General features: G+C 42.1%; 1 protein-coding gene across 5 annotated transcripts in view; it reads left to right on the forward strand.

The window, feature by feature from the left end:
- The window catches only part of PHF21B (PHD finger protein 21B), a 103,770-nt gene that overhangs the window by 11,854 nt on the left and 68,951 nt on the right, over window positions 1–22,965 (forward strand). For 2 of the 5 annotated variants that reach the window (XM_072145319.1, XM_072145322.1), the window contains exon 1: window positions 20,090–20,397. The exons of the other annotated variants lie outside the window; for them this stretch is intronic. In XM_072145319.1, the coding sequence (XP_072001420.1) occupies window positions 20,380–20,397 (18 nt within the window). In that variant the 5' untranslated portion in view covers window positions 20,090–20,379. Of the gene's footprint in view, window positions 1–20,089; window positions 20,398–22,965 lie in introns of those variants that run through there. 5 annotated transcript variants of the gene reach the window in all.

A 22,965-nucleotide genomic window follows, 5' to 3' on the forward strand; every position in this document is an offset into this window, starting at 1 on the left:
GATAATACACACAGTGATGTCACAGTACAGAGATAATACACACAGTGATGTCACAGCACAGGGATAATACACACAGTGATGTCACAGTACAGGGATAATACACACAGTGATGTCACAGTACAGAGATAATACACACAGTGATGTCACAGTACAGAGATAATACACACAGTGATGTCACAGTACATGGATAATACACACAGTGATGTCACAGTACAGGGATAATACACACAGTGATGTCACAGTACAGAGATAATACACACAGTGATGTCACAGTACAGGGATAATACACACAGTGATGTCACAGTACAGGGATAATACACACAGTAATGTCACAGTACAGCGATAATACACACAGTGATGTCACTGTACAGGGATAATACACACAGTGATGTCACAGTGCAGAGATAATACACACAGTGATGTCGCAGAACAGAGATAATACACACAGTGATGTCACAGTACAGGGATAATACACACAGTGATGTCACAGTACAGGGATAATACACACAGTGATGTCACAGTACAGGATAATACACACAGTGATGTCACAGTACAGGGATAATACACACAGTGATGTCACAGTACAGAGATAATAAACACAGTGATGTCACAGTATAGGGATAATACACACAGTGATGTCACAGTACAGAGATAATAGACACAGTGATGTCACAGTACAGGGATAATACACACAGTGATGTCACAGTACAGGGATAATACACATAGTGATGTCACAGTACAGGGATAATACACACAGTGATGTCACAGTACAGGATACTACACACAGTGATGTCAGAGTACAGAGATAATACACACAGTGATGTCACAGTACAGCATTCATTCATCTAGGGTAACTATCGGAGTCTAGATTGATTATTAAGGGGGGCAATTCTCTTAGTTCTGTTTCACCCCTTGGTTACATTTTGTGCTGCTCTGGATACACAATCAGTGCTTTTAGCGCTGGTCCGGCACGACAAAGGCAAATCTGTCACTTCTGTGTTTCCCTGCTGAGGCATCCGACAAGCATTTAGCATGAGTCAAGGAGATCCTTATGGCTGGGTGACTCCTGCTGACATCCACATGCCAGAGGACACCCGTCTGATCTCCGATACCCAGGGAGAAGTCACATGATTGCAAACAGCCACTAAATTAGTGGACAAGAATATATAGGAATTGTGAGTTTTCATTTCATTCCATAGAACAGCGCCACTCTTGTGTATGGCTGAGTCTGGTATTGCAGCTTGGTTCCATTTATTTAAAAATAAATATAGGATTTAAAAATATATATTTCTTATAAAATGGCTATGAATGAGGGTCAGGCTGTCTCGCTCATCGGATCCGGCGAGTACGCTAACGCTGTGACCTGCTTGTGACCTCAGTTAATGGGGGTCTACGACTAAGTTAGAGGGGCCCTCTTAAAAATGAAAGTGAACCATAAAAGCCGCCCTGAAGCCAGGACTACAGGGTTTATGACCCCGCTACACACCCTCATACTGCCGCTCCGTTTCGTTGCGGACCTTTGCCGGCGGTGCCTCTTGGACGCGGCTTCTCGGCTGCTGTCGCTAGATTTTAATTGTAAACATAAAACTCCGGTGGAAGCCGGAAAAGATTTGATGGTTTTATGTCTCGGCCGTCGCTGTGCTAAAATTGCTAACGTTTTACGCGGCCGCTCCGGACGTCGGTCTCTCCTCTTCTAAAATATCACAGATCAGTAAGATCAGAAGCCATTGATTTCCTGCCACTTGGGTTGATCTTTAGGCGGCCTCCCTATTAGTTTGTCATAAGATCTTGTACATTTCTGTCAAGGAATATTATCAGCTCCGTATAACATGGACAATGCTGCGCGGAAGAGAGAGCGCCCCTTGTAGGCCATATTTTACATTGAAAACTCCGCCCATGTGCACAGGCCACTCCCCCAATAACATCAATCTGTTATTTTGTGGAGAAGCCCTGAATTCCTGGTTCCGGATACTAAAATAGCGTGATCAATCATTAATAGTGCCAGAAGAGTGCTCCATAATAGAGTGCCAGAAGTGTGTGTTCTGATATAGAGTGCCAGGACTGCTTCCTGATAGAGTGCCAGCAGAGTGCATCCTTAAAAAGAGTACCAGCAGAGTGCTCCTTGATAGAGTACCAGCAGCGTGCTCCCTGATAGAGTGCCAGCAGAGTGCTCCCTGATAGAGTGCTAGCAGAGTGCTCCATAATAGAATGTCAGAAGTGTGTGTCCTGATAAAGAGTGCCAGGAGTGCTTCCTGATAGAGTACCAGCAGAGTGCTCCGTGATAGAGTGCCAGCAGAGTGCTCCATAATAGAATGTCAGAAGTGTGTGTCCTGATAAAGAGTGCCAGGAGTGCTTCCTGATAGAGTACCAGCAGAGTGCTCCTTGATAGAGTACCAACAGCGTGCTCCCTGATACAGTGCAAGCAGAGTGCTCCATGATAGAGTACCATCCGAGTACTCCATGATAGAGTACCATCCGAGTACTCCATGATAGAGTACCATCAGAGTACTCCATGATAGAGTACCATCAGAGTACTCCATGATAAAGTACCATCAGAGTACTCCATGATAGAGTAACATCAGATTGCTCCATGATAGAGTACCATCAGAGTACTCCATAATAGAGTACCATCAGAGTACTCCATGATAGAGTACCATCAGAGTACTCCATGATAAAGTACCATCAGAGTACTCCATGATAGAGTAACATCAGATTGCTCCATGATAGAGTACCATCAGAGTACTCCATGATAGAGTACCATCAGAGTGCTCCATGATAAAGTACCATCAGAGTGCTCCATGATAGAGTACCATCAGAGTACTCCCTGATAGAGTACCATCAGATTACTCCATGATAGAGTACCATCAGAGTACTCCATGATAGAGTACCATCAGAGTGCTCCATGATAGAGTAACCTCAGAGTGCTCCATGATAGAGTACCCCAGAGTACTCCATGATAAAGTACCATCAGAGTACTCCATGATAAAGTACCATCAGAGTACTCCATGATAGAGTACCAGCAAAGTGCTCCATGATAGAGTGGCAGCAGAGAACTCCATGATAGATTACCATCAGAGTACTCCATGATAGAGTACCATCAGAGTACTCCATGATAGAGTACCATCAGAGTGCTCCATGATAGATTACCATCAGAGTGCTCCATGATAGATTACCATCAGAGTACTCCATGATAGAGTACCCTCAGAGTACTCCATGATAGAGTACCATCAGAGTGCTCCATGATAGATTACCATCAGAGTACTCCATGATAAAGTACCCTCAGAGTGCTCCATGATAGAGTACCCCAGAGTACTCCATGATAAAGTACCATCAGAGTACTCCATGATAGAGTACCCTCAGAGTACTCCATGATAGAGTACCCTCAGAGTACTCCATGATAGAGTACCATCAGAGTGCTCCATGATAGATTACCATCAGAGTACTCCATGATAGAGTACCCTCAGAGTGCTCCATGATAGAGTACCATCAGAGTGCTCCATGATAGAGTGGCAGCAGAGTGTTTCCTGATAGAAAGCCAGGAGAGTGCTCTGCGATGCGGTGCCAGAAGATTGTGCCCTCATAAAGTACCAGCGAAGTGGTACTTGCGCATTAAACAAAGTCCCATTTATGTAATCTCTACAACCTGTAAGTAAATCCTGTAATTCCCCAGGGCCATTACCTGAGTCTTCTGTACTACAAATGGCACATTTGGTCTTCTACGATAAATAGCGTCAGGGGGGATTTTGCTTTTACAAACCATTAACTGAAAGTTACTTGGAGACGGTGGAGATCCATCAACCTACTCCACAGCCAAGTCAAGATGTCAAGATGTGAGTGGCCACTTATAGGTGTAGAGCAGACGTGCACCTACAAAGTGATTATCCACAACCCTAAAACCATTTATCGGGACCAGATGGGGCCACAGTGATGGCTTGTAGAGAGCATCATCAAAATGATGGGTCTTGTAGGGTGGTTTGTGTCTACAAAACATGGCCCAAGGATGGACAACTGGTGACAAGGTCTTGAGTGCCCAAGGCGTATTGTTAGTGCTGTCATAGCCAGTAAGGCTACTGAGTGGCCGTCAACTCAAGGCCAGACTTCAGTAAGAAGTTCGGGTTAGGCGTTACCCTCATCCCCCCCTGCCGTAACACCCACGACTGGTGATGGTGTTAAATCTTGAAATGACGCTGGCACATGCACGCTACCATCTAAATGTCAACTCTACGATGACGCTGGCTTTTAAAGGGTAACACTCGTCATCGCACAAGCACCGCTCTCGGGTGTTACCACTGGGGGAGAGCCGAATTCAGCTGAACCCGAATTTGAATGAGTCTGCTCAACCCTATATGCCAACTCTATCTTCTTTGACTACAATTGTGAAGTAGGAAGCCATCAGCTCCCTGCTCCACCATTGCGCCTTCAGCAGAGTCTGGAAGTCTCAATTTGATGACGTCATCATGTCTGCCAGTCTCATAGGCAAAAAAAAGCAGATGGCTGCTGCTAGGGAATAGATAAGGGTAAGTATCAAGCTCAACCCCAGCGGGTGTTACTGGTGGTGGTAAGCTGAACCAGGCAGAACCTAAGATTGAACGGGCCTTCTTATCCCTAGCTCCTAACTCTATCTCCTTTGACTACTGCCGACTGCCATTGGCTCCCTACTCCACCACTGGACCTTCAGCAGAGGCTGGAAGTTGCAATTTGAAGACATCATCATTGGTTGCCAATCCATCATTGGTTGCCATGTTAGGGTCAGGTGGCCGAACCTCAACCCAACATTGAACGTTGGTTCCGCTCATTTCTAATAAATTATGGGTGGGATGAGCTTGAAAACATATCCGATCCACTGAGGCTTCAATGGGCAACCACAGGACTTACAGGTCCTTCAGCCTCCTTCAGAGCAGTCTAGGCTTCAAGGGTTGGTGATTAGTATGAGTGGATCCTACACAGATTATATGACTTCCTAAGTCCATCAGGCAGCCCATGGGTGTGCAAAAATTTGGGCAGGTAGAATAAGGGGTATGACCTGTGCTCTATCCCTAACCGTCTCAGTCAAAAATGGTCCACTGGTGTGGACATACTATATGTATATAATTTCATCTTAGCCTCTAGTTTTAGGCCAAATTTTATGACATTAAGTAAAGGGGTTGTGTCTTAACTGGCAAAGGGGTGTGGTTTCAATAGGAAAGAGGTGGGGTTTAATTGTGTTAAAAATGTGGGTATTTGATAATTACTTGGAGCCTCCACATACAATACAACCTGCTCCATCGTGGTGACCTTGTGATTATGTAGAGCTACCATGAGTAGAGCGGGAACGTTTGCCATGACTACATGACTGTAGCGGCCCTCTATTTCTTGTTGCCGGGATAACCCATAACGACCTTATTATAGGCTATAATTACTACAGATGTATGTCACCACGTTGCGGTAATTAGAAGATTTAGCTGCTACGTGGTAAGTAATGATCACATAACAATATGTAGAGTCTAACGCATTACATGATTACACCAATAGGATAATTGTGTCACCGGCCCCTTAAATTCCGTTCTGTATGAATAAGGATCGGGGGATTCCAGGGCAGCCCTTATTGGCTTCTCCATAGGAGATCATACACAAACTGCTCCTTACATACATGTAGCTGTGTAAACGTATGTCTTGTGTGAATGTATACGAGCAATAGGTGTGAACATATTTATATGCTATGTGGAAGTATGTAGTGTATGAACATGTGTACGATTGTTACTATGTGGATGTATGTATACGCTGTGTGCATATATGTATTGGGTGAATGTATGAATAGCTGTATGGAAGTATGTATTGTATGAGAATGTGTATAGCGGTAACTGTGTGAATCTATGTATGTACTGTGTGAAGTGTGTATAGGTGGTGTGGAAGTATGTGAATGTATGTATACACTGTGTGGAAGTATGTAATGTATGAACATGTGTATAGTTATAAGTATGTGAATGTATGTATACACTGTGGAAGTTTGTATTATATGAACATGTGTACAGTATAGCTGTACCTGTGTGAAGTATGTATAGGCTGTGTGGAAGTATGTACTGTATGAACATATGTATAGTTATAACTATGTGAGCACATGTATACACTGTGTGGAAATATTTACTATATGAACATGTGTATAGCTATAAGTAGTTGAATGTATGAATGTACTGTGTGAATTTATGTATTGTCTGAACGTATGTACTGAATGAACATATGTATAGATTTTACTATGTAAACACTGTGTGGAAGTATGTGCTGTATGAATATGTGTATATCTATAAGTATGTGATTGTATCTATACACTGTGTAGAATTATGTATTGTTTGAACATGTGTATAGCTGTAACTTTGTGAATGTATGTATACACTGTGTGAAGAATGTATGGCGGTGTAGAAGTATGTACTGTATGAACATGTGTATAGCTGTACCTTTGTGAATGTATGTATGTATGTATGTACTGTGTGAAGTATGTATAGGCTGTGTTGCAGTATGTACTGTATGAACATGTGTATAACTGACTGTGAATGTATGTATACGCTGTGTGAAGAATGTATGGCTGTGTAGAAGTATGTACTGTATAAGCATGTGTATATCTGTACTTTTGTGAATGTATGTATGTACTGTGTGAAGTATGTATAGGCTGTGTTGCAGTAAGTACTGTATGAACATGTGTATAACTGACTGTGAATGTATGTATACGCTGTGTGAAGAATGTATGGATGTGTAGAAGTATGTACTGTATGAACATGTGTATAGCTGTAACTGTGTGAATGTATGCACTCTGTGAAGTATGTATAGGCTGTGTGGAAGTATGTACTGTATAAACATGTGTATAGCTGTAACTGTGTGAATGTATGTATGTACTGTGTGAAGTATGCATAGGCTGTGTGGAAGTATGTACTGTATGCACATGTGTATATCTATAACTATGTGGCGGTATGTATAGCCTGTGTGGATGTAAGTGTTGTATGAATGTATGTATGTATAGGTATAACTGAGTGATAGTATGATAGTATGAATTAATAGCTGTTTGATTCTATATATTGTGTGAATGTATATATAGCTTTAGCTGTGTGAATGAATGTATAGTTGGGTGAATGTATGTATTATGTGAACGTATGCATCACGTATGAATGTATGAACTTAATGCTGCCGCTATGTCAACTTCAGTATCGTGTCAAGGTATGTATAGATGAAACTGTATGAATGTTTGCATAGGTGGGTGAATGTATGTATTATTTGAACTTTTGTATAGCTGTTACTGTGCGAACGCATGTATAAACTGCGTGGGTGAATGTATAGTGTGAACTTACGTATAGATATAACTGTGTCACAGCTGTTTGGATGTATGTATTATGCATGTACATTTTTGCGTAGGTGTCTTTTGTTGATATACAGTATGTAATGTATGCGCTTGTACATTTTTATGCTTGTGTATGTTTGCATTTGTGTGTGTGCGTATGTACGTACAATAAAGTTTTGTTACAAACAAAAATGCATGAAAACAACCTAATAAAAACGTAAAATCTACAAAGCATAATAAAATACCAGATGGATGGCTGCGGTTTATTCGTCCCTGAGATGAGCTAATTTTACCTGATGTTCTGTTCTGTATGAATAGCGAGAGACAAGTTCAATGCTGTGTTTGATGTGTCTCCGGATGTTGTGTATCTAAGATCCCGGAACGTCGTGTTTCTTACTCTCTACTTTACACGAGTGACCTGATCACATCTGTAATGTGTATAGAATGTATCTGACAGAAGGTTATCAATTTCCCTACAGCACCCCCACAGGGGAATTCAAGTATTACACATTGTATTACCCATTTAAATCAGTTTGTTGAGATGTGGGTCCTCCAGAAAACCTTAGTAGATGGTCCAGTCTTACATGAGAGCATGAAATACACATTGTGGACTGAGGACTAGAGATCAGGGGACCCGTAGTTGGATTCAGTGTCCCCCTGGTTGTTAGGGGCGTAAATTTGCCTGATTGGCCTATTCGGGAGCCAAACCAGGTATATGTCCGGGTAAGGCGGACGAATCCCGAACCCAACCCTTGGGTCTACTCATCTCTACTGAGGACCCTTCCCCTTTTAGAATGACCTAATAAGGTGTAAGGAAATGTGTTTTTTAATTAGTACATCCCCTTTAAAAATCTAAAAAAAAATTTTAATACACACCCAAAAATATTGCACCATGAATTTTTTAGTGCTCGAAGGCTGCCATACTAGTGATAACGTCAGTCCACTGGTTGGGCCTCTTTCCAACAAAATAACCCCTCGGATGCGATGGTCGAAGGTGGCCAAGACATCGAAATGGTCAGAGAGTGAAGGAAGTTTTCACTTCCCAAAGTTGTGTTTATTAGGACCCTCCACTGTTGTCAGTGCAGGAGGTGGGTGTGAGGGTGTCAATTAGGTCCCCAAAGGAGTCCACTATTTTTTTTAAAAATTTTAAAGGGAAGGTCCAGAACAAAAATATTTCTTAAAGAGTATAGCCAGGGAATCTGCTGGTCCCCAATACAAAAAGTGTGTCGGGCCCCACACCTTATTGTACTGGCCTCGTCATATGGAGAAAAGATGACTTTTGGGCCCCTTACGCTCATGACCCTATGGTTGCCACACGACCAACATTACTGGAGAACGTTTTTTTATATACCAGCAACTAGGGAATTGAGTATTTGGTGGCTGGTATTTATCATGGCATGTATGCCATGAGGAAGAAGTTACAATTCCCCCTATGCCACCTCCACGCCAAATGGGCAAGGAGGGTCGTGGGTAAGTAGGGGTGGACTTGGTGAGGCCTATTAGAGAATTCTACATCAGGCCTCTTAATATATCATTTTGGCGGATCGGATTTTGGCGCATCGGCACTGGCTTGCACGCGACACAAATCGAGGGTCGTGGCCATAGGACAACCTGCCGGATTCGGACTATGCGTGGGATTTAACATTTCGAGTTGTGTTGCAAGACAATGCACTTTCAAGCACCGGGAAGAAGAAGGTGAACTCCGGCGGACCTCGGCGGGGAAGTGACGGATGCAGGAACTCGGGCGCACCAGCTGCGTGAATCGCGCTGGACTTCATCTTCGTCAGACCGTCCGAATCGGGGATCGGGAGAGGACCAGGTAAGTAAATGTGCCCCATTGTGTGAATCTGAACTAATGCACAATGGTCTCTACTGAGACCCTTCTTGACAACTCTCTGAATATATGGGTATATTCTTTGCGTTAAAGGAAACCTACCACTACCTATTAATGTAAATCCGGTGGTAGGTGCATCTAACGTATGTAAGGATAGACCTTTTTAGGGCTAATCCTTTACTCCCCTCTATCTTTGCCAAACTTTAATCAGGGTAATATGCAAATTTTCTAAAGAGACCACTGGGGCGTGGAGTAGCCGGAGTTGAGGTGCATGTGCAGTAGCTCCGGCTTTGGAGCCGAGATCGCGCAGCTGCTGGCCTGTGTTCTGCGCATGCGCAATACTCCGGCGGAAGAGTGCGTGCAGCTCCTTGTAGCTGCGCACTGAAGGTGTCTGGGTAGGAGGATCAAAGGGGATACTGGGCCCCAGTAGCCTCTTTAGAAAATTTTAATATTACGCTGATTAAAGTTTAGCAAAGATAGAGGGGAGTAAAGGATTAGCCCTAAAAAGGTCTATCCTTACATACGTTAGATGCACCTACCACCGGATCTACCTAAATAGGCAGTGGTAGGTTTCCTTTAAATGTTGGTTTCCTATTACAACTTCATGAGAACCTTTAGAGGGATTGTCCCATACATGACAGATGAAGAAGTAAATTCCAAGAGAAACGTCCAGTTTTTCAATATCTCCAATATTTTCAAATTTATTTTTTCAAATTTTACCCGTAAAGAAAACTTTTTAACCAAAAGAAGAAGTTAAATTTCGATAAAGTCAAAATGTAGAGAATATGGATTTTTAAAGTTTTTTTTTTTAACAGCTGTATTTGGAGTCCATCGCCCATTATCAATGGGGGAACAATAGGAACCTTCACAGAGAGTTGGCAGCCGGGCGGCTTTAATGCACTTGAGAACGTCGTCTATAATGAACTTATGCTAAACAAAGCAATCAGAGCCGAGTCAGATTAAAAATTTATACCTTAATAAAAATAGATCTGCAGCAGCGGACGACTTCTCGTGGTAAAATGGTAATTTTTTGTGTGTGTTCCGTGTATGAGGAGTAATTTCCCATTAGGTAGAAGTACATCATAACCTTGGCCCCTGAACGCACCGGCCTCATGTGTAGTGTCACCGAAAAAAATTGGCTTTATTTCTCTGTGTTCTACTTAAGACGGCAGGTAAAACTAAGTGGAAAGCAAAAAACTAGGGAAAGAATACAAAAATACTAGTCAGATATGGGAGGTGATCCCAAAAATACTGGCAACAATAGGTGACGAGACTCAAAAATAGCCACTACAATAGGGGACGAAATTCAAAAATACTTACCATATTAGGGGGAGGGAGATTCAAAACTACCAGCTATAAAAGGGAACAAGACTCAAAAAATACAGACTAAAACAGGGGGCAGGACTAAAAAAATACCGGTTAAAGTAGGGTGACAAGACTCAAAAATACTAACCATATTAGTGGGACTCAAAGTGGGAGTATTAGTTTGACTTTTGAGACTCAAAAACAGTGGCGTAAGTTGAAACTGTCAGGCCCCAGTGCAAAAAGTATGTCAGACCCCCAATTATGATCCATTGTTTATAGTACTAGTCTTTTCATATAGGAAAGGTACACCATATGGGCCCCTTAGGCCTCTTGGCCCCGGTCGCGACTGCACCCGTTGCACCTCCTCAAGTTGCGCCCCTGCTCAAAAATACCAGCTACAAAAGGTAAAGAGACTCAAAATTTCTAACCATATTAGGAGGAGAAACTCAAAAATACTGGTTACAATAAGGGACGAGACTCAAAAATACTGGTTACAATAGGGGGCGAGACTCAAAAATACTGGTTACAATAGGGGACGAGACTCAAAAATACTGGTTACAATAAGGGACGAGACTCAAAAATACTGGTTACAATAGGGGGCGAGACTCAAAAATACTGGTTACAATAAGGGACGAGACTCAAAAATACTGGTTACAATAGGGGGCGAGACTCAAAAATACTGGTTACAATAAGGGACGAGACTCAAAAATACTGGTTACAATAGGGGGCGAGACTCAAAAATACTGGTTACAATAAGGGACGAGACTCAAAAATACTGGTTACAATAGGGGGCGAGACTCAAAAATACTGGTTACAATAGGGGACGAGACTGAAAAATACTGGTTACAATAAGGGACGAGACTCAAAAATACTGGTTACAATAGGGGGCGAGACTCAAAAATACTGGTTACAATAAGGGACGAGACTCAAAAATACTGGTTACAATAGGGGGCGAGACTCAAAAATACTGGTTACAATAGGGGACGAGACTCAAAAATACTGGTTACAATAGGAGACGAGACTCAAAAATACTGGTTACAATAGGGGGCGAGACTCAAAAATACTGGTTACAATAGGGGGCGAGACTCAAAAATACTGGTTACAATAGGGGGCGAGACTCAAAAATACTGGTTACAATAGGGGGCGAGACTCAAAAATACTGGTTACAATAGGGGGCGAGACTCAAAAATACTGGTTACAATAGGGGGCGAGACTCAAAAATACTGGTTACAATAGGGGATGAGACTTAAAAATGGCGGCTAAAGTAGCGGACATTTATTCAAAAAATTATAAAAATACCGGCCACAATAGGGGATGGGAACGAAATACTGGCAACATTAAGTATACACCTCAAAAGTACTGGCACAATAGGGGACTCAAAAATACTGGCCACCCCAGTGGGCTGAGGCCCCAGAAACTTTCTTTCAGCGTTTGGGCCTAGTTCCTCAACAAGGAACCCATCAGCCTGTCTCCATGGCCTAAGGATTTTGGTGTAAGGCCCTTGTTCTCGGGGTAACCAAGCAATTGCATTGCTTAGCATTATGGGTAATTTTGCCCAGAGGGGTGGTCTTGTACGTAAGCCACTGCCCCATACTAATAGGAAAAACAGAGCTTCTAACCACACAATCGGGAACCAGTTCGTGGGGCATTGATTTTTTTTTATATTTTACTAATTAATCATTTATTTATTTATTTATCATATATTTTTACCTCCATTTTTTTTCATTATCTTATGATTTTTTGCTAGTTTTTAATTTCACTTGTTTTACCTTTTTTTTTAAATTTAATTTATTTATTCATTTATTATAGGTTTCATTTCAATCTATTATGGTGACTTGATTGTATCGCTTACATAATTATGTTCTTTTTTATGTTTTTTTTATAAATATTTTTGATATTTTACATATATTACGAATTTCGAAAGTAGTCATTTATTTATTTTTACCTTCTTTTTTCACGTTGTCTTACGACTTATTGCTAGTTTTTAGTTCATTTCTTTTTCCCTTGTTTGTTTTTTATTTCATTTATTGACTTATTAGGGGTTTCATTTCAATCTATTATTGCGATTTGATTGTATTACTTTTGTATATATGTTCTTTTTTTAATGTTTTTTTTTTGTTTTTTACATTTTTCCATACAAATGGATATAAAAAGTGAAATTTTTCCCTTTTTTCACTTAGATTTAGCACCAAAGGCATCTATTCTTTACATTTTCCATCTATTCTTATGTAGGCGGTACAGGCCAAACCACGTTCACGCGCTGCTCGGCTGTGTACGATATGTCGCCCTCTTAGTTTTGTGCCCGGAATAATAGGGTCCGTCTTTCTTTTTTGAGTCCATTGTGGCCGCAGTGCGTGCTGAGGAGTAGTAATTCTCTCGCTGACGGGGGTGGGGGGATATTGGAGAAGTAGTTTCGAGCAGTACGCATGACAGATGGGAGGACATATACAGTGTTCAACTCTAATGCGTCACCGGGGGTAGAGCTATCTGTCACTTTATTGTGGAATATTACCTGTTTCCACTATAAAAAGAAGAAAAAAACCTGCATCGGGACAAGTCACATGACCGATATAGAAGAGACGGAAGCTTCTGTATGTGAATGAATCCGGGAGGTTCTCAGTATGGGGGAAGGTGATTGATAGACAAGCGACACCTGGCATACCACTCCTGTGCCCTTCCTCAGTCACAGCCAAAACAACAAAGCTACATCTCTAGTGTAAAACAGTGGTTAAGGAAGAGGTCAGGGGTGGGGTACCAGGTGTCCCACCCCAATCAGTTACCTATATCCTTCGGTTTTGGTCCAGGTAACAACTCTAAATGGTTTAATATGGATTATAGTGACCAAGGCATCTGTGGGGTGAGATTGATAGACTAAATTTTTCCACATTTACCCTCTGTCCCTGTTTGGTGCTATATTAGGGGGCCAAAAGTTTAATGAGAGCCAGGTCATTTGCATTAGGTCATTGGGAATTTGCACCCACACCCCCTCAAAAGATAATAATTTGCTTGGTTCTTAAATGGAACATTCAAATAGAATGTATCCCTTCCATACAGGACAGTGGTGGGACCACCATGAAGCCCGGGAAGGACACCATGATGCATCTTAAAAAGTTGGTTGCTTTGTCTTGGCCAATTACCACAACCAGTGACTAACATTGACCAATGAGGAGCAGTGTAGTGACCACTCCTTGCCTCAATGGAGACCCAAGTTAGACAGGCTGGTGCCATCTTAAAAAGTTGGGTGATTTGTCTTGGCCAATAACCACAACCAGTGACCAACATTGACCAATGAGGAGCAGTGTAGTGACCACTCCTTGCCTCAATGGAGACCCAAGTCAGACAGGCTGGTGGTATCTTAAAAAGTTGGGTGATTTGTCTTGGCCAATTACCACAACCAGTGACCAACATTGACCAATGAGGAGCGGTGCAGTAACCACTCCTTGACTCGATGGAGACCCAAGTCAGACAGGCTGGTGGTATCTTAAAAAGTTGGGTGATTTGTCTTGGCCAATTACCACAACTAGTCACCCACATTGACCAACGAGGAGCGGTGCAGTAACCACTCCTTGACTCGATGGAGACCCAATTCAGACAGGCTGGTGGTATCTTAAAAAGTTGGGTGATTTGTCTTGGCCAATTACCACAACCAGTGACTAACATTGACCAACGAGGAGCGGTGCAGTAACCACTTCTTTACTCGATAAGGACCCAAGTCAGACAGGCTGGTGGTATCTTAAAAAGTTGGGTGATTTGTCTTGGCTAATTACCACAACTAGTGACCAAGATTGACCAATGAGGAGCGACGCAGTAACCACTCCTTGACTCAATGTGGACCAAAGTCAGACATGCTGGTGGTATCTTAAAAAGTTGGGTGGTTTGTCTTGGCCAATTACCACAACTAGTGACCAACTTTGACCAACGAGGAGCGGTGCAGTAACCACTCCTTGACTCAAGGGAGACCCAAGTCAGACATGCTGGCGCCATCTTAAAAAGTTGGGTGGTTTGTCTTGACCAATCACCACAACCAATGACCAACATTGACCAACAAGGAGTTATGCAGTGACCACTCCTTGACTCCATAGTACGAAAAGCCATAAGTGGTCACCTAACTTTGACTTGAGGAAACCTAAATATATACAGATTACATTTTATGTACCTTAAATATACTGCTTACTGCCCCCCCAAGATGATTGAAATGAGTTAGGGGGGGGGGGGGATAGATAAAAAATTAAAAAATTATGGAGGAGTGCCTTGAAGGACGGTGAAGTTTTTCCTTTCAGTAGCAGGCACATCCAGAGAGATGCTGTAGATTAGATTTGTAATCCTGGATGTGACAGTGTAAATTAGCTCAGTATGTCTTCCAAAAGAAATAATAAAAAAAAAAACCTCTACAAATCTTATGTGGATTAATAATTGAAAGAGAGTTTGGAGCTGGGATTGCAGTAAATATTATCTGTCGCTTTACAGGATTCCAGTCACATCACTCATGTGTGTCACAAATCTTCTTTTAAAGTGTTGTGTCTCTTAGCAACATAGATTAATCTAAAAAGTGGAAGCACCTGACGAGTGACACCTCCTGCATCAGATGAGGGTGAAGGAATGCGCCAAACAGGGTTCTTAAAGGGAATCAGAGGATCCTCTGGTGAGCTCAGGTTCTGGGCACCAGATGACAACCCAACCAGGCCCTATTTTTTAGTGATTGATTAGTTTGTCCTAGAATAATTTGGTCTGGTGGGCTCAAGGAACCCGGTCCAACAGTGGCTATGGGTTATCGTTGACTAGTATTATGGTGGCAACAATGGTCTTTTAGAACAAATTGGGTCTTGTGTCAAAGGTCAGATTCTAAAGAACTACGGGCTGGGTTGGACTGTTCGACCAGAGAAGCAGGTGATGGTCTGGTGGACTCAGGCTCCTAAATAATAATGGACCTAAGAGTTTTATCAGAAGCTACAAAAGTCTGTTCCCAATGGGATGTTGGGCCTCCAGAATTATATTTTTCTGGTCAGGTCATGTTGACCGAGTCTAACACTACGGCTATGGGTTATCATTGGCCGATTTACTGTATTATGGCAATGCTACCCATTTGGAGATGATTGAGCCTTGTGTCAAAGATCAGGACTATGGGCAGGGTTGGACTGATCCACAAGAGATGTTTCCAATTGGGAGTTTACTAGGGTCTATTTCCTGATGAGTTGGAAGATGGTAGGCCTCCAGAATTATTTTATTTGGTGGGCCCAAGCTCTTGAGTGCCAGACCGGCACCTCCTTTACCATAATTGAAAGGGAGAATCCAGAGCAAGTATTTTGCCACCAATCTTTCTGCTTTCACAGCGGAAAGGGACAATGTCACCTTCCATGGAGTAACCTACTAAAGTGGCCTAATGTGATCAAGGATTGTAGCAAGAGGCTATGAATTACATATTGTTGTTCGAGACTGAGCTGTTGATCTGTCGTCACAGATTTTACCACTTTCCAAAATATAGTTGATTGTTAGTTGCACTTCATGAACTTCTCTGTAACCATACACTTGTTGCCCTAGGACAGTGATGGCAAACCTTTTAGACGCCGAGTGCCCAAACTACATCCAAAACCCACATATTTTTCGCGAAGTGCCGATGCGACAATATAAAAAGTAACTTATTACTCCCTGCTCTGTCACATGTTTAAATTGTATAGGCACCCGAGGACACCAATACAGTAGAAATAAGGAGAAAAAGCTTAGGTTATCATTGTAGCTTCATTCTAGGGTCCTGGGCTGCCTGGGACTGCAAGAGGCCTTGAGTCCTGTCTGGCGGAGTCTGCGGTGGGGTGATGGCACGGGTGCCCATAGAGAGGGCCCTGAGTGCCACCCTCTGGCACTAGTGCCATAGGTTCACCACCACTGCCCTAGGAGAATTTGCCCATAACCATCAAGACGCTTTGTCTTTTTGTAAATCTATTTCCACCAGCCATACTTGAGTAGGAAAATCAATGTACTTCTCATGGACCAAAAACTTTCTAGGAAGAACTATCGTCCTTGTCCATTTTGGACAACCCCTTAAGCCCTTATGCCCTTAAGCCATATGACATAAATCAAAGGTAGAAGGATATAATAAGGAGATAGGAAGCTATACTAAGTATATAGAAGTATATACTTAGAAGATAGGAGGACATAATAAGGAGATAGCAGAACATAGTGTACTAAGGTCCAGATACTAAGGAGAATATTCTAAGGAGATATGATTTTCTAAGGAGATAGTTGGAAATTTTAAGAAAATAGGAGGACAAACTAAGAAGAATGGAGGACAATCTAAGTACATACTTTGGAGATTGGAGGACATTCTAAGGAAATATGATATACTGAGGAAATAGGATGCCAAACTAAGGACATTGGAGGACATACTTAGGAGATCGGAGGACATACTAAGTATATAGGGGAATATACTAAGGAGATAGGAGAACACACTAAGGAGACAGGAGGACATTCTAAGGAAATAGGATATACTAAGGAGATAGGAGGACAAACTGAGGACATACTTTGGAGAATGGAGGACATACTAAGTATATACAAGATTATACTAAGAATATAGGAGAACACACTAAGAAGATAGGAGGACGTAATAAGGAGATAGGAGGACGTAATAAGGAGATAGGAGGACATAGTGTTCTAAGGTGATAGGAAGAGATACAAAGGAGATAGGAGAACATTCTAAGGAAATATGATATACTGAGGAAATAGGAGGACAAACTAAGGAGATTGGAGGACATACTAAGTATATAGGAGAATATACTAGGAAGATAGGAGAACACACTAAGAAGATAGGAGGACATAAAAAGGAGATAGGAGGACATAGTGTACTAAGGCGATAGGAGAACATTCTAAGGAAATATGATATACTAAAAATAGGAGGACATACTAAGGACACACTTTGGACATTGGAGGACATACTAAGGACATACTTAGGAGATGGGAGGACATACATAGGAGGTGATACTTAGGAGGTGGGGAGATATAAACAGCTTGTAGGGTGTTCCTCTCATTATTTAAGGAATAGCACTACTATAAAGCTTTTTCAATTGTTATAATTACATCTTTTAATTTTCAAATATGAAGTCTAGAAGTTACAGGCCGAAAGCCTGAGGAAATAATCTGATGACTGCACAACCTTTCCGATTTCTATCCAGTGCCGTGTTGTCACATCAACATTGTGTGCATTCAAATGACCAAATCCAGCAATATCTCCTTCCAATTTTCCATGAATAGTGTCAGTCATGTGTGTATGTTGGATAATAGATGTATTTGGTGATGTGGATCAATGCAAGGTCTCCATGACAACACTGTACCTACAGAAATTGTCGAAGTCCGTCCGTCGTCTTTAGGGCCTGTTACTTCAACTTATTCGACCACATTCCTATACATTACAGCTTCCATATCACAAAGCCGTATGGTCAATAGTTATATTTATATACCCCCTACCTCTGTTTACCTCATACAAAGGCAGAAGAAGGTAACGGGACCTTCAGTGTTGAGATACTTTAGTTGCCTATACTATATCCTCAGGCTTTGGGCCTATTACTTCACGTCATCCTAATTTTGCATAGAAAAGGGGTATCAAAAAGTGGTAGACATTATGGGGGCTCTTAAAGGTGTTTCTGTGAATAAAGGAGTATCTCCTGCTTCAGTTGTTTTTCCCTCATATTTAGGGGAACGTTAGTAAAAGCTTCCTATAGTATTCATCAATGTGAAGAACATAGGCGACTTCTGCATCACTTAGACCTTCTATCTTCTGCTATTTACTCTCTTGCTTCTTGGATAAGACGTCTCTCCCGTCTGTTCGTCTCCATTCGTATTTCCAACAGAAATTCTCTCTACTTCCCCTCGTTTCTGTCCTGTCACTCATCTTCACTATATAATCTTCACTTATAAGAAGCTCGTGGGCTCCTCACGAGGTTAGCATTTGGGCCTTTCCGTATTTCTTACTTTTTGTACAATCTGTGACAATGGTGTCTTGTTTACTCCCCTGCTTATTATCCATGTTCCCCCATCTGTCCTCCTTGTATGACGTTCCATATTTCCCTCCTGTTCCTCAGCAGTCTTCACATGTCAATGTCCTCTGCCTCAACTCTTCCTTGCCATATTTTCATGAATACAACTCTTCTTTTTTCTCGCCTCACTCTTCCATGTTTAGCCACTTCCCTTCTCCTCGCTCTCCTCCTCTCTTCACCCCCTCCCCCTCTCCCACTCCTCTTCCCTTGTCAGTCACTTCAATACTATGTTTACTCAGTTTTCTCCTCTGCCCTTATCTAGTAGACTTTACACCCAAATGACTTATTCATGATGCCCCACCAATCATTGCTCTACCTTTCTCTTTCTCTCCATCCTTTCTTTTCCTACTTTTTTCTTTTATGTTTCTTTTCTTCTCTCTCCCTTTCTGACCTTCTTTTCTTTCTTGCTCAACCCCTTTTTTTTGTACAGCTTTCTCCTCCTTTGCCCTCTTTACTTCCACTCTCTTTCCATATATATATATATTGCGAGCAGGGCCCTCAGTCCTGTTATTCCATATTTTATTACTCGGTAATGTTATTATCTTATGTTGTTTATATATGTACTTCATGATGTGTACAGCTCTGCGGAATATGATGGCACTATAGAAAGAAAGATTTATTATTTTTTTGCACCTTTTTTTCATTTTTATCTTACTTTCGATTAGTTTATTTTTTTCCTTTCTTTTATTTTTTTTCTCTGTGCTCTTTACTTCCTTACTCCCTTCCTTTATTATCTTTTGCTTCTTTCTCTACCTACCTTCATTCCTTTCTTTCTCTACCTTTCTTTCCTTCTCTTCCTTCCTTTCTTTCTTTCTTTCTTTCTTTCCTTCTTCCTTACTTCTCTGCCCTCTTCCTCGCTATTTCTATTTCTCATCTAATAATTGTTATCTTTATTTCTTCTCTGTACTCTTTACTTTCTCACTCTCTTCCATTCTTATCTTTCCTTCCTTCCTTTCTTATTTTCTTTCTTTCTTCCTTTCCTTCTTTCCTTTCCTCTTCTTTCTTTCTGTTCTTTTTTCTTTCTTTCTTTCTTTCTTTCTTTCTTTCTTTCTTTCTTTCTTTCTTTCTTTCTTTCTTTCTTCCTTCCTTTCTTCTTCTTTCTTCTGTCCTTCTTTCTTTCTTTCTCTCTTCCTTTTTTTTCTCTTTCTCATTGCTTCCATTCTTTTCTTCCTTCTCCTCATATTACACATTCCCGGTAGTACAATATCTCTTTCCTTCTTCCCCCTCCCCTCTCTGGCGGAGAGAGTACATTCGCTTGCATCACTTTTACTTTTCAACCTTATCATATTTACTCGATGTGCCATCTGTCCTCCTGCTCTGGTACTTCACTATTCCTCCAGAAGAACTTCATGTATGGACTTCCTTTGCATCCCCTCTTCTCCTTGCCATCACTCACACTCTCACTGCAGCCACTTACACTTTTCTCCCCCCCCCTCTTTTGCGCCCCATTCCCCACTCTTCCCCCTCCTCTTTCCCTACCCTTCCCCTTGTTTCTCTCTTCTCCCTCATCCCCCTCCCCTTCTCCCCTCTCCCCCCTCTTCCCCTCTTTCTCCTCCCTCTCTCACTACTTCTTCCTCCCCTCCCTCCTCTTTCCCTGCCCCCTCCCTCTCTTGTCTTTTGCTAGAGCAAGCAACAAGGATTTGGAAGTAATGCGGTGCTGCTGCGTGGAGATTAGGACGAGACCTGAATATTTATGAGCTGGCTTGGGGGAAACTGCCTTGCACACTCACTGTGTGTTTACTTGCTTCTTTGTTCCTCCCCATTTCCATCAAACTTGAAACACTTTCTCCTTCCTCCTCCTCCTGTGATACTACTTCTTCTTTTTTTTTTTTCTTCCTGGATATACTTTGTTTGCGCAAGGAACCATAGATTCCATATTTTCCTTACCTCCTTATAAACTACTTGCACGGATGAAGCAAGATCCACAGGTAAATGCGCTTGGTTATTTTTATCCATATTTTCCTCTTCTTTCCTCTGGTTTCCTCATGGTTGTGCTTCTTGGATTGGTTGTGTTGTGATGGAGTACAAGGATGACAAACTTTATCAGCTTGGCATCTTTCATGGTGGGATCATGGCCATGGAAAGGAGTAGACTCATCTTAGTTCTTTTTCCATGGATATGTACGGAAAACGAGGTAGGAGATACTCATTGAGATCCATCTATCACTTCACTTGCTTCTCCATCATTAACATCTTTCGAGCTTCATCAACGGGGGGGTTTCGACTCCCATCTACCATCCGAGCTCTTGTATTTGGACCACCACAACTCTCTTAGATGGTTGTTGACTACAGTTTGTCCTCCTGCATGTTCTCCATGAGAAGTTCTCCCCGTGATAGATGGATTATGACACATCCCTCAATGACACATCGGTAGACTCAATCTCTTACTTTGTCAACACCCTACTAAAGTGTCGGATTCCATCCGAGCCCCGTCAAGGTTGTTGAGTCCCCACCACCCTCCCGCGTGCACCATTTTCCTCCACGACCCCACTCACATAGGACTACTAGTTACACTGCTTTTACTTGGGCTTTTTTTTTTTTTTTCTAGGCGTCCATTTTGAGTTGCTCGACATGTTTTTGAGGAAGGTGTAAAAAAACGTGCACTCTTTGGGTGACTTTGATTAGAGGAGGTGGTGGTGGGGGGGTGGGTGTTTATATCATGAGTGGCTCGGCAGTAGCAGATGGGTGTTGGAAGTGCCCTTTGTTGCAGATTGCTGCGGCAGCCGATCCATTGAGCACTTTTTGCCTCCTCCTCTCTTTCCCCGAGACACTTTCACTCTCTTTTCTTAACGTGACAAAGTTAACTCTGTGCTTGCCAGGAGTAAAAAAAGAAAAAACAACAAACTTTATTGCGCACCCTCTTTACGATGTAGTAAACAGGTGCCGTGGATAAGGGTGCAAGCAAGTTATGTTGTATCTTTCTCGAGAAATAGTCATTACTTGCTACGTAGACTAGTGTGGGGGTACTTTGATAACATTTTTGTGTGCCCATCGGCCACGTCATGGCAATCCAGGTCCGTACACTAACACATTATTTGTATAAAAGGAGACATACTTGCTTGCCAGAAGTGTAGTCCCCCCCCCCCTCTCCATCCCTCACTCTTGTAGCCCTCCTCCATGGTTGTGCTGTGCCGGAAATGGGAGGGGGAGGCAATGTGTGTTGTGTGGTCGTGCGCCTTTCAGCACCATGGACAGATGCCATTGAAAAGCTTTCTTCTTCCTCTCTCCGTGTAGTGAAATGCGTAATTGGAAGTATCACGCCGCGTCTCGTAGACCAAGCCCTTAAGTGTGTCGTCTCTTTAGAGTCGCATCGTTGGTTGTTGGTTTTTGTTGTTGTGACACCCTAGGGCGAATTTGTACAGCTTTCATATTTCTTTCCACCCCCCACCAACCCCCCCCACCTTTCGAATGAATCGATCGAGCTTCCTTAGGAATGCAGCAGTTTTCAGCACTAAACTTAAGACAGCTCCCCCTCTTCCTAATCCTCCGTCCCTCCTTCATCCTCATCCGAGTCCTTCGATTTAAGCTTCTTCTCCTACTTCTGCTCGAGTTTTGGAAACCTTGTCATGTTAATGAGCGTTTGTCAGCACTCTCAGTTTGGTAGTGGAAGCTTCCATTTTGTGCGCGATAAGGGGGTGGTGGTGGTGGGGGGGGTGTTGCTGTTTTTTTTTTTTCTTCCAAACATGGAGAAAAGTCTGCAGAGTTTGAGATGGGGGATGGGGCCCCATTCATGCTGAACATTACCATTTTGATTGCTTTGATGCCATTTTTGGAGGGGGGAGGGGATAAAATCAAACCCCCCCCCCCATCTCATCTTCTTTCCACCTTCTACTCACACAGAACACACAAAGATGTTTAATCACCGTAGAAGATCAGAAATCAGATACTTTTTTTTTTTCTTCGCGAAACAAATCTTTTTCCCTGATCGGAAAGCAAGCTGTTGACTTTAGTTCTTTTTCAATGGTGCAGGTTTTTTTTTTTTCTACCGCAACAATGCAACGCCGCCTGTTTATATTCCGCTTTACGAAGCACATCTGCAGTCATTTCTCCTGCATAGTCCATGCCTAGTACTTCATACTTGCCGTGTACGCATTCATATACTCAGCAGCTCCCCTCCCCCACTTCCACGTCTCTAAAGTAGTATATTTTTCTATCGTACTTTTATACCGTTACGGCAATACTTTTATATAGCGTTTTGATTATTTACTACGCTACTCAATTTGAGTTTAATAAGTTTATGATGTCGTTATAAGCACTATGATAGTATTTTGCAGGGTTTTTTTTACGGTTTTGCTTTTTTAAGTTACTGTTTATGCCTTTTTCGACGTCACGTTTTATCCACCACCCTCCCTGGCCGCCATGATCTTGGCTTAGTTTATGGAACTGCTTCGTAAACTGTACTTTGAGCGAGTGATTTATCGTGTCACATTATCATTCAGTTCATTGCTTGCTTCTTTTTTTTTTTTCTCATTGCTTCTATAAATCTCATTGGCCGAG

Source organism: Engystomops pustulosus, chromosome 4 (assembly GCF_040894005.1).
Source record: "Engystomops pustulosus chromosome 4, aEngPut4.maternal, whole genome shotgun sequence".
Classification (NCBI taxonomy): Eukaryota; Metazoa; Chordata; class Amphibia; order Anura; family Leptodactylidae; genus Engystomops; species Engystomops pustulosus.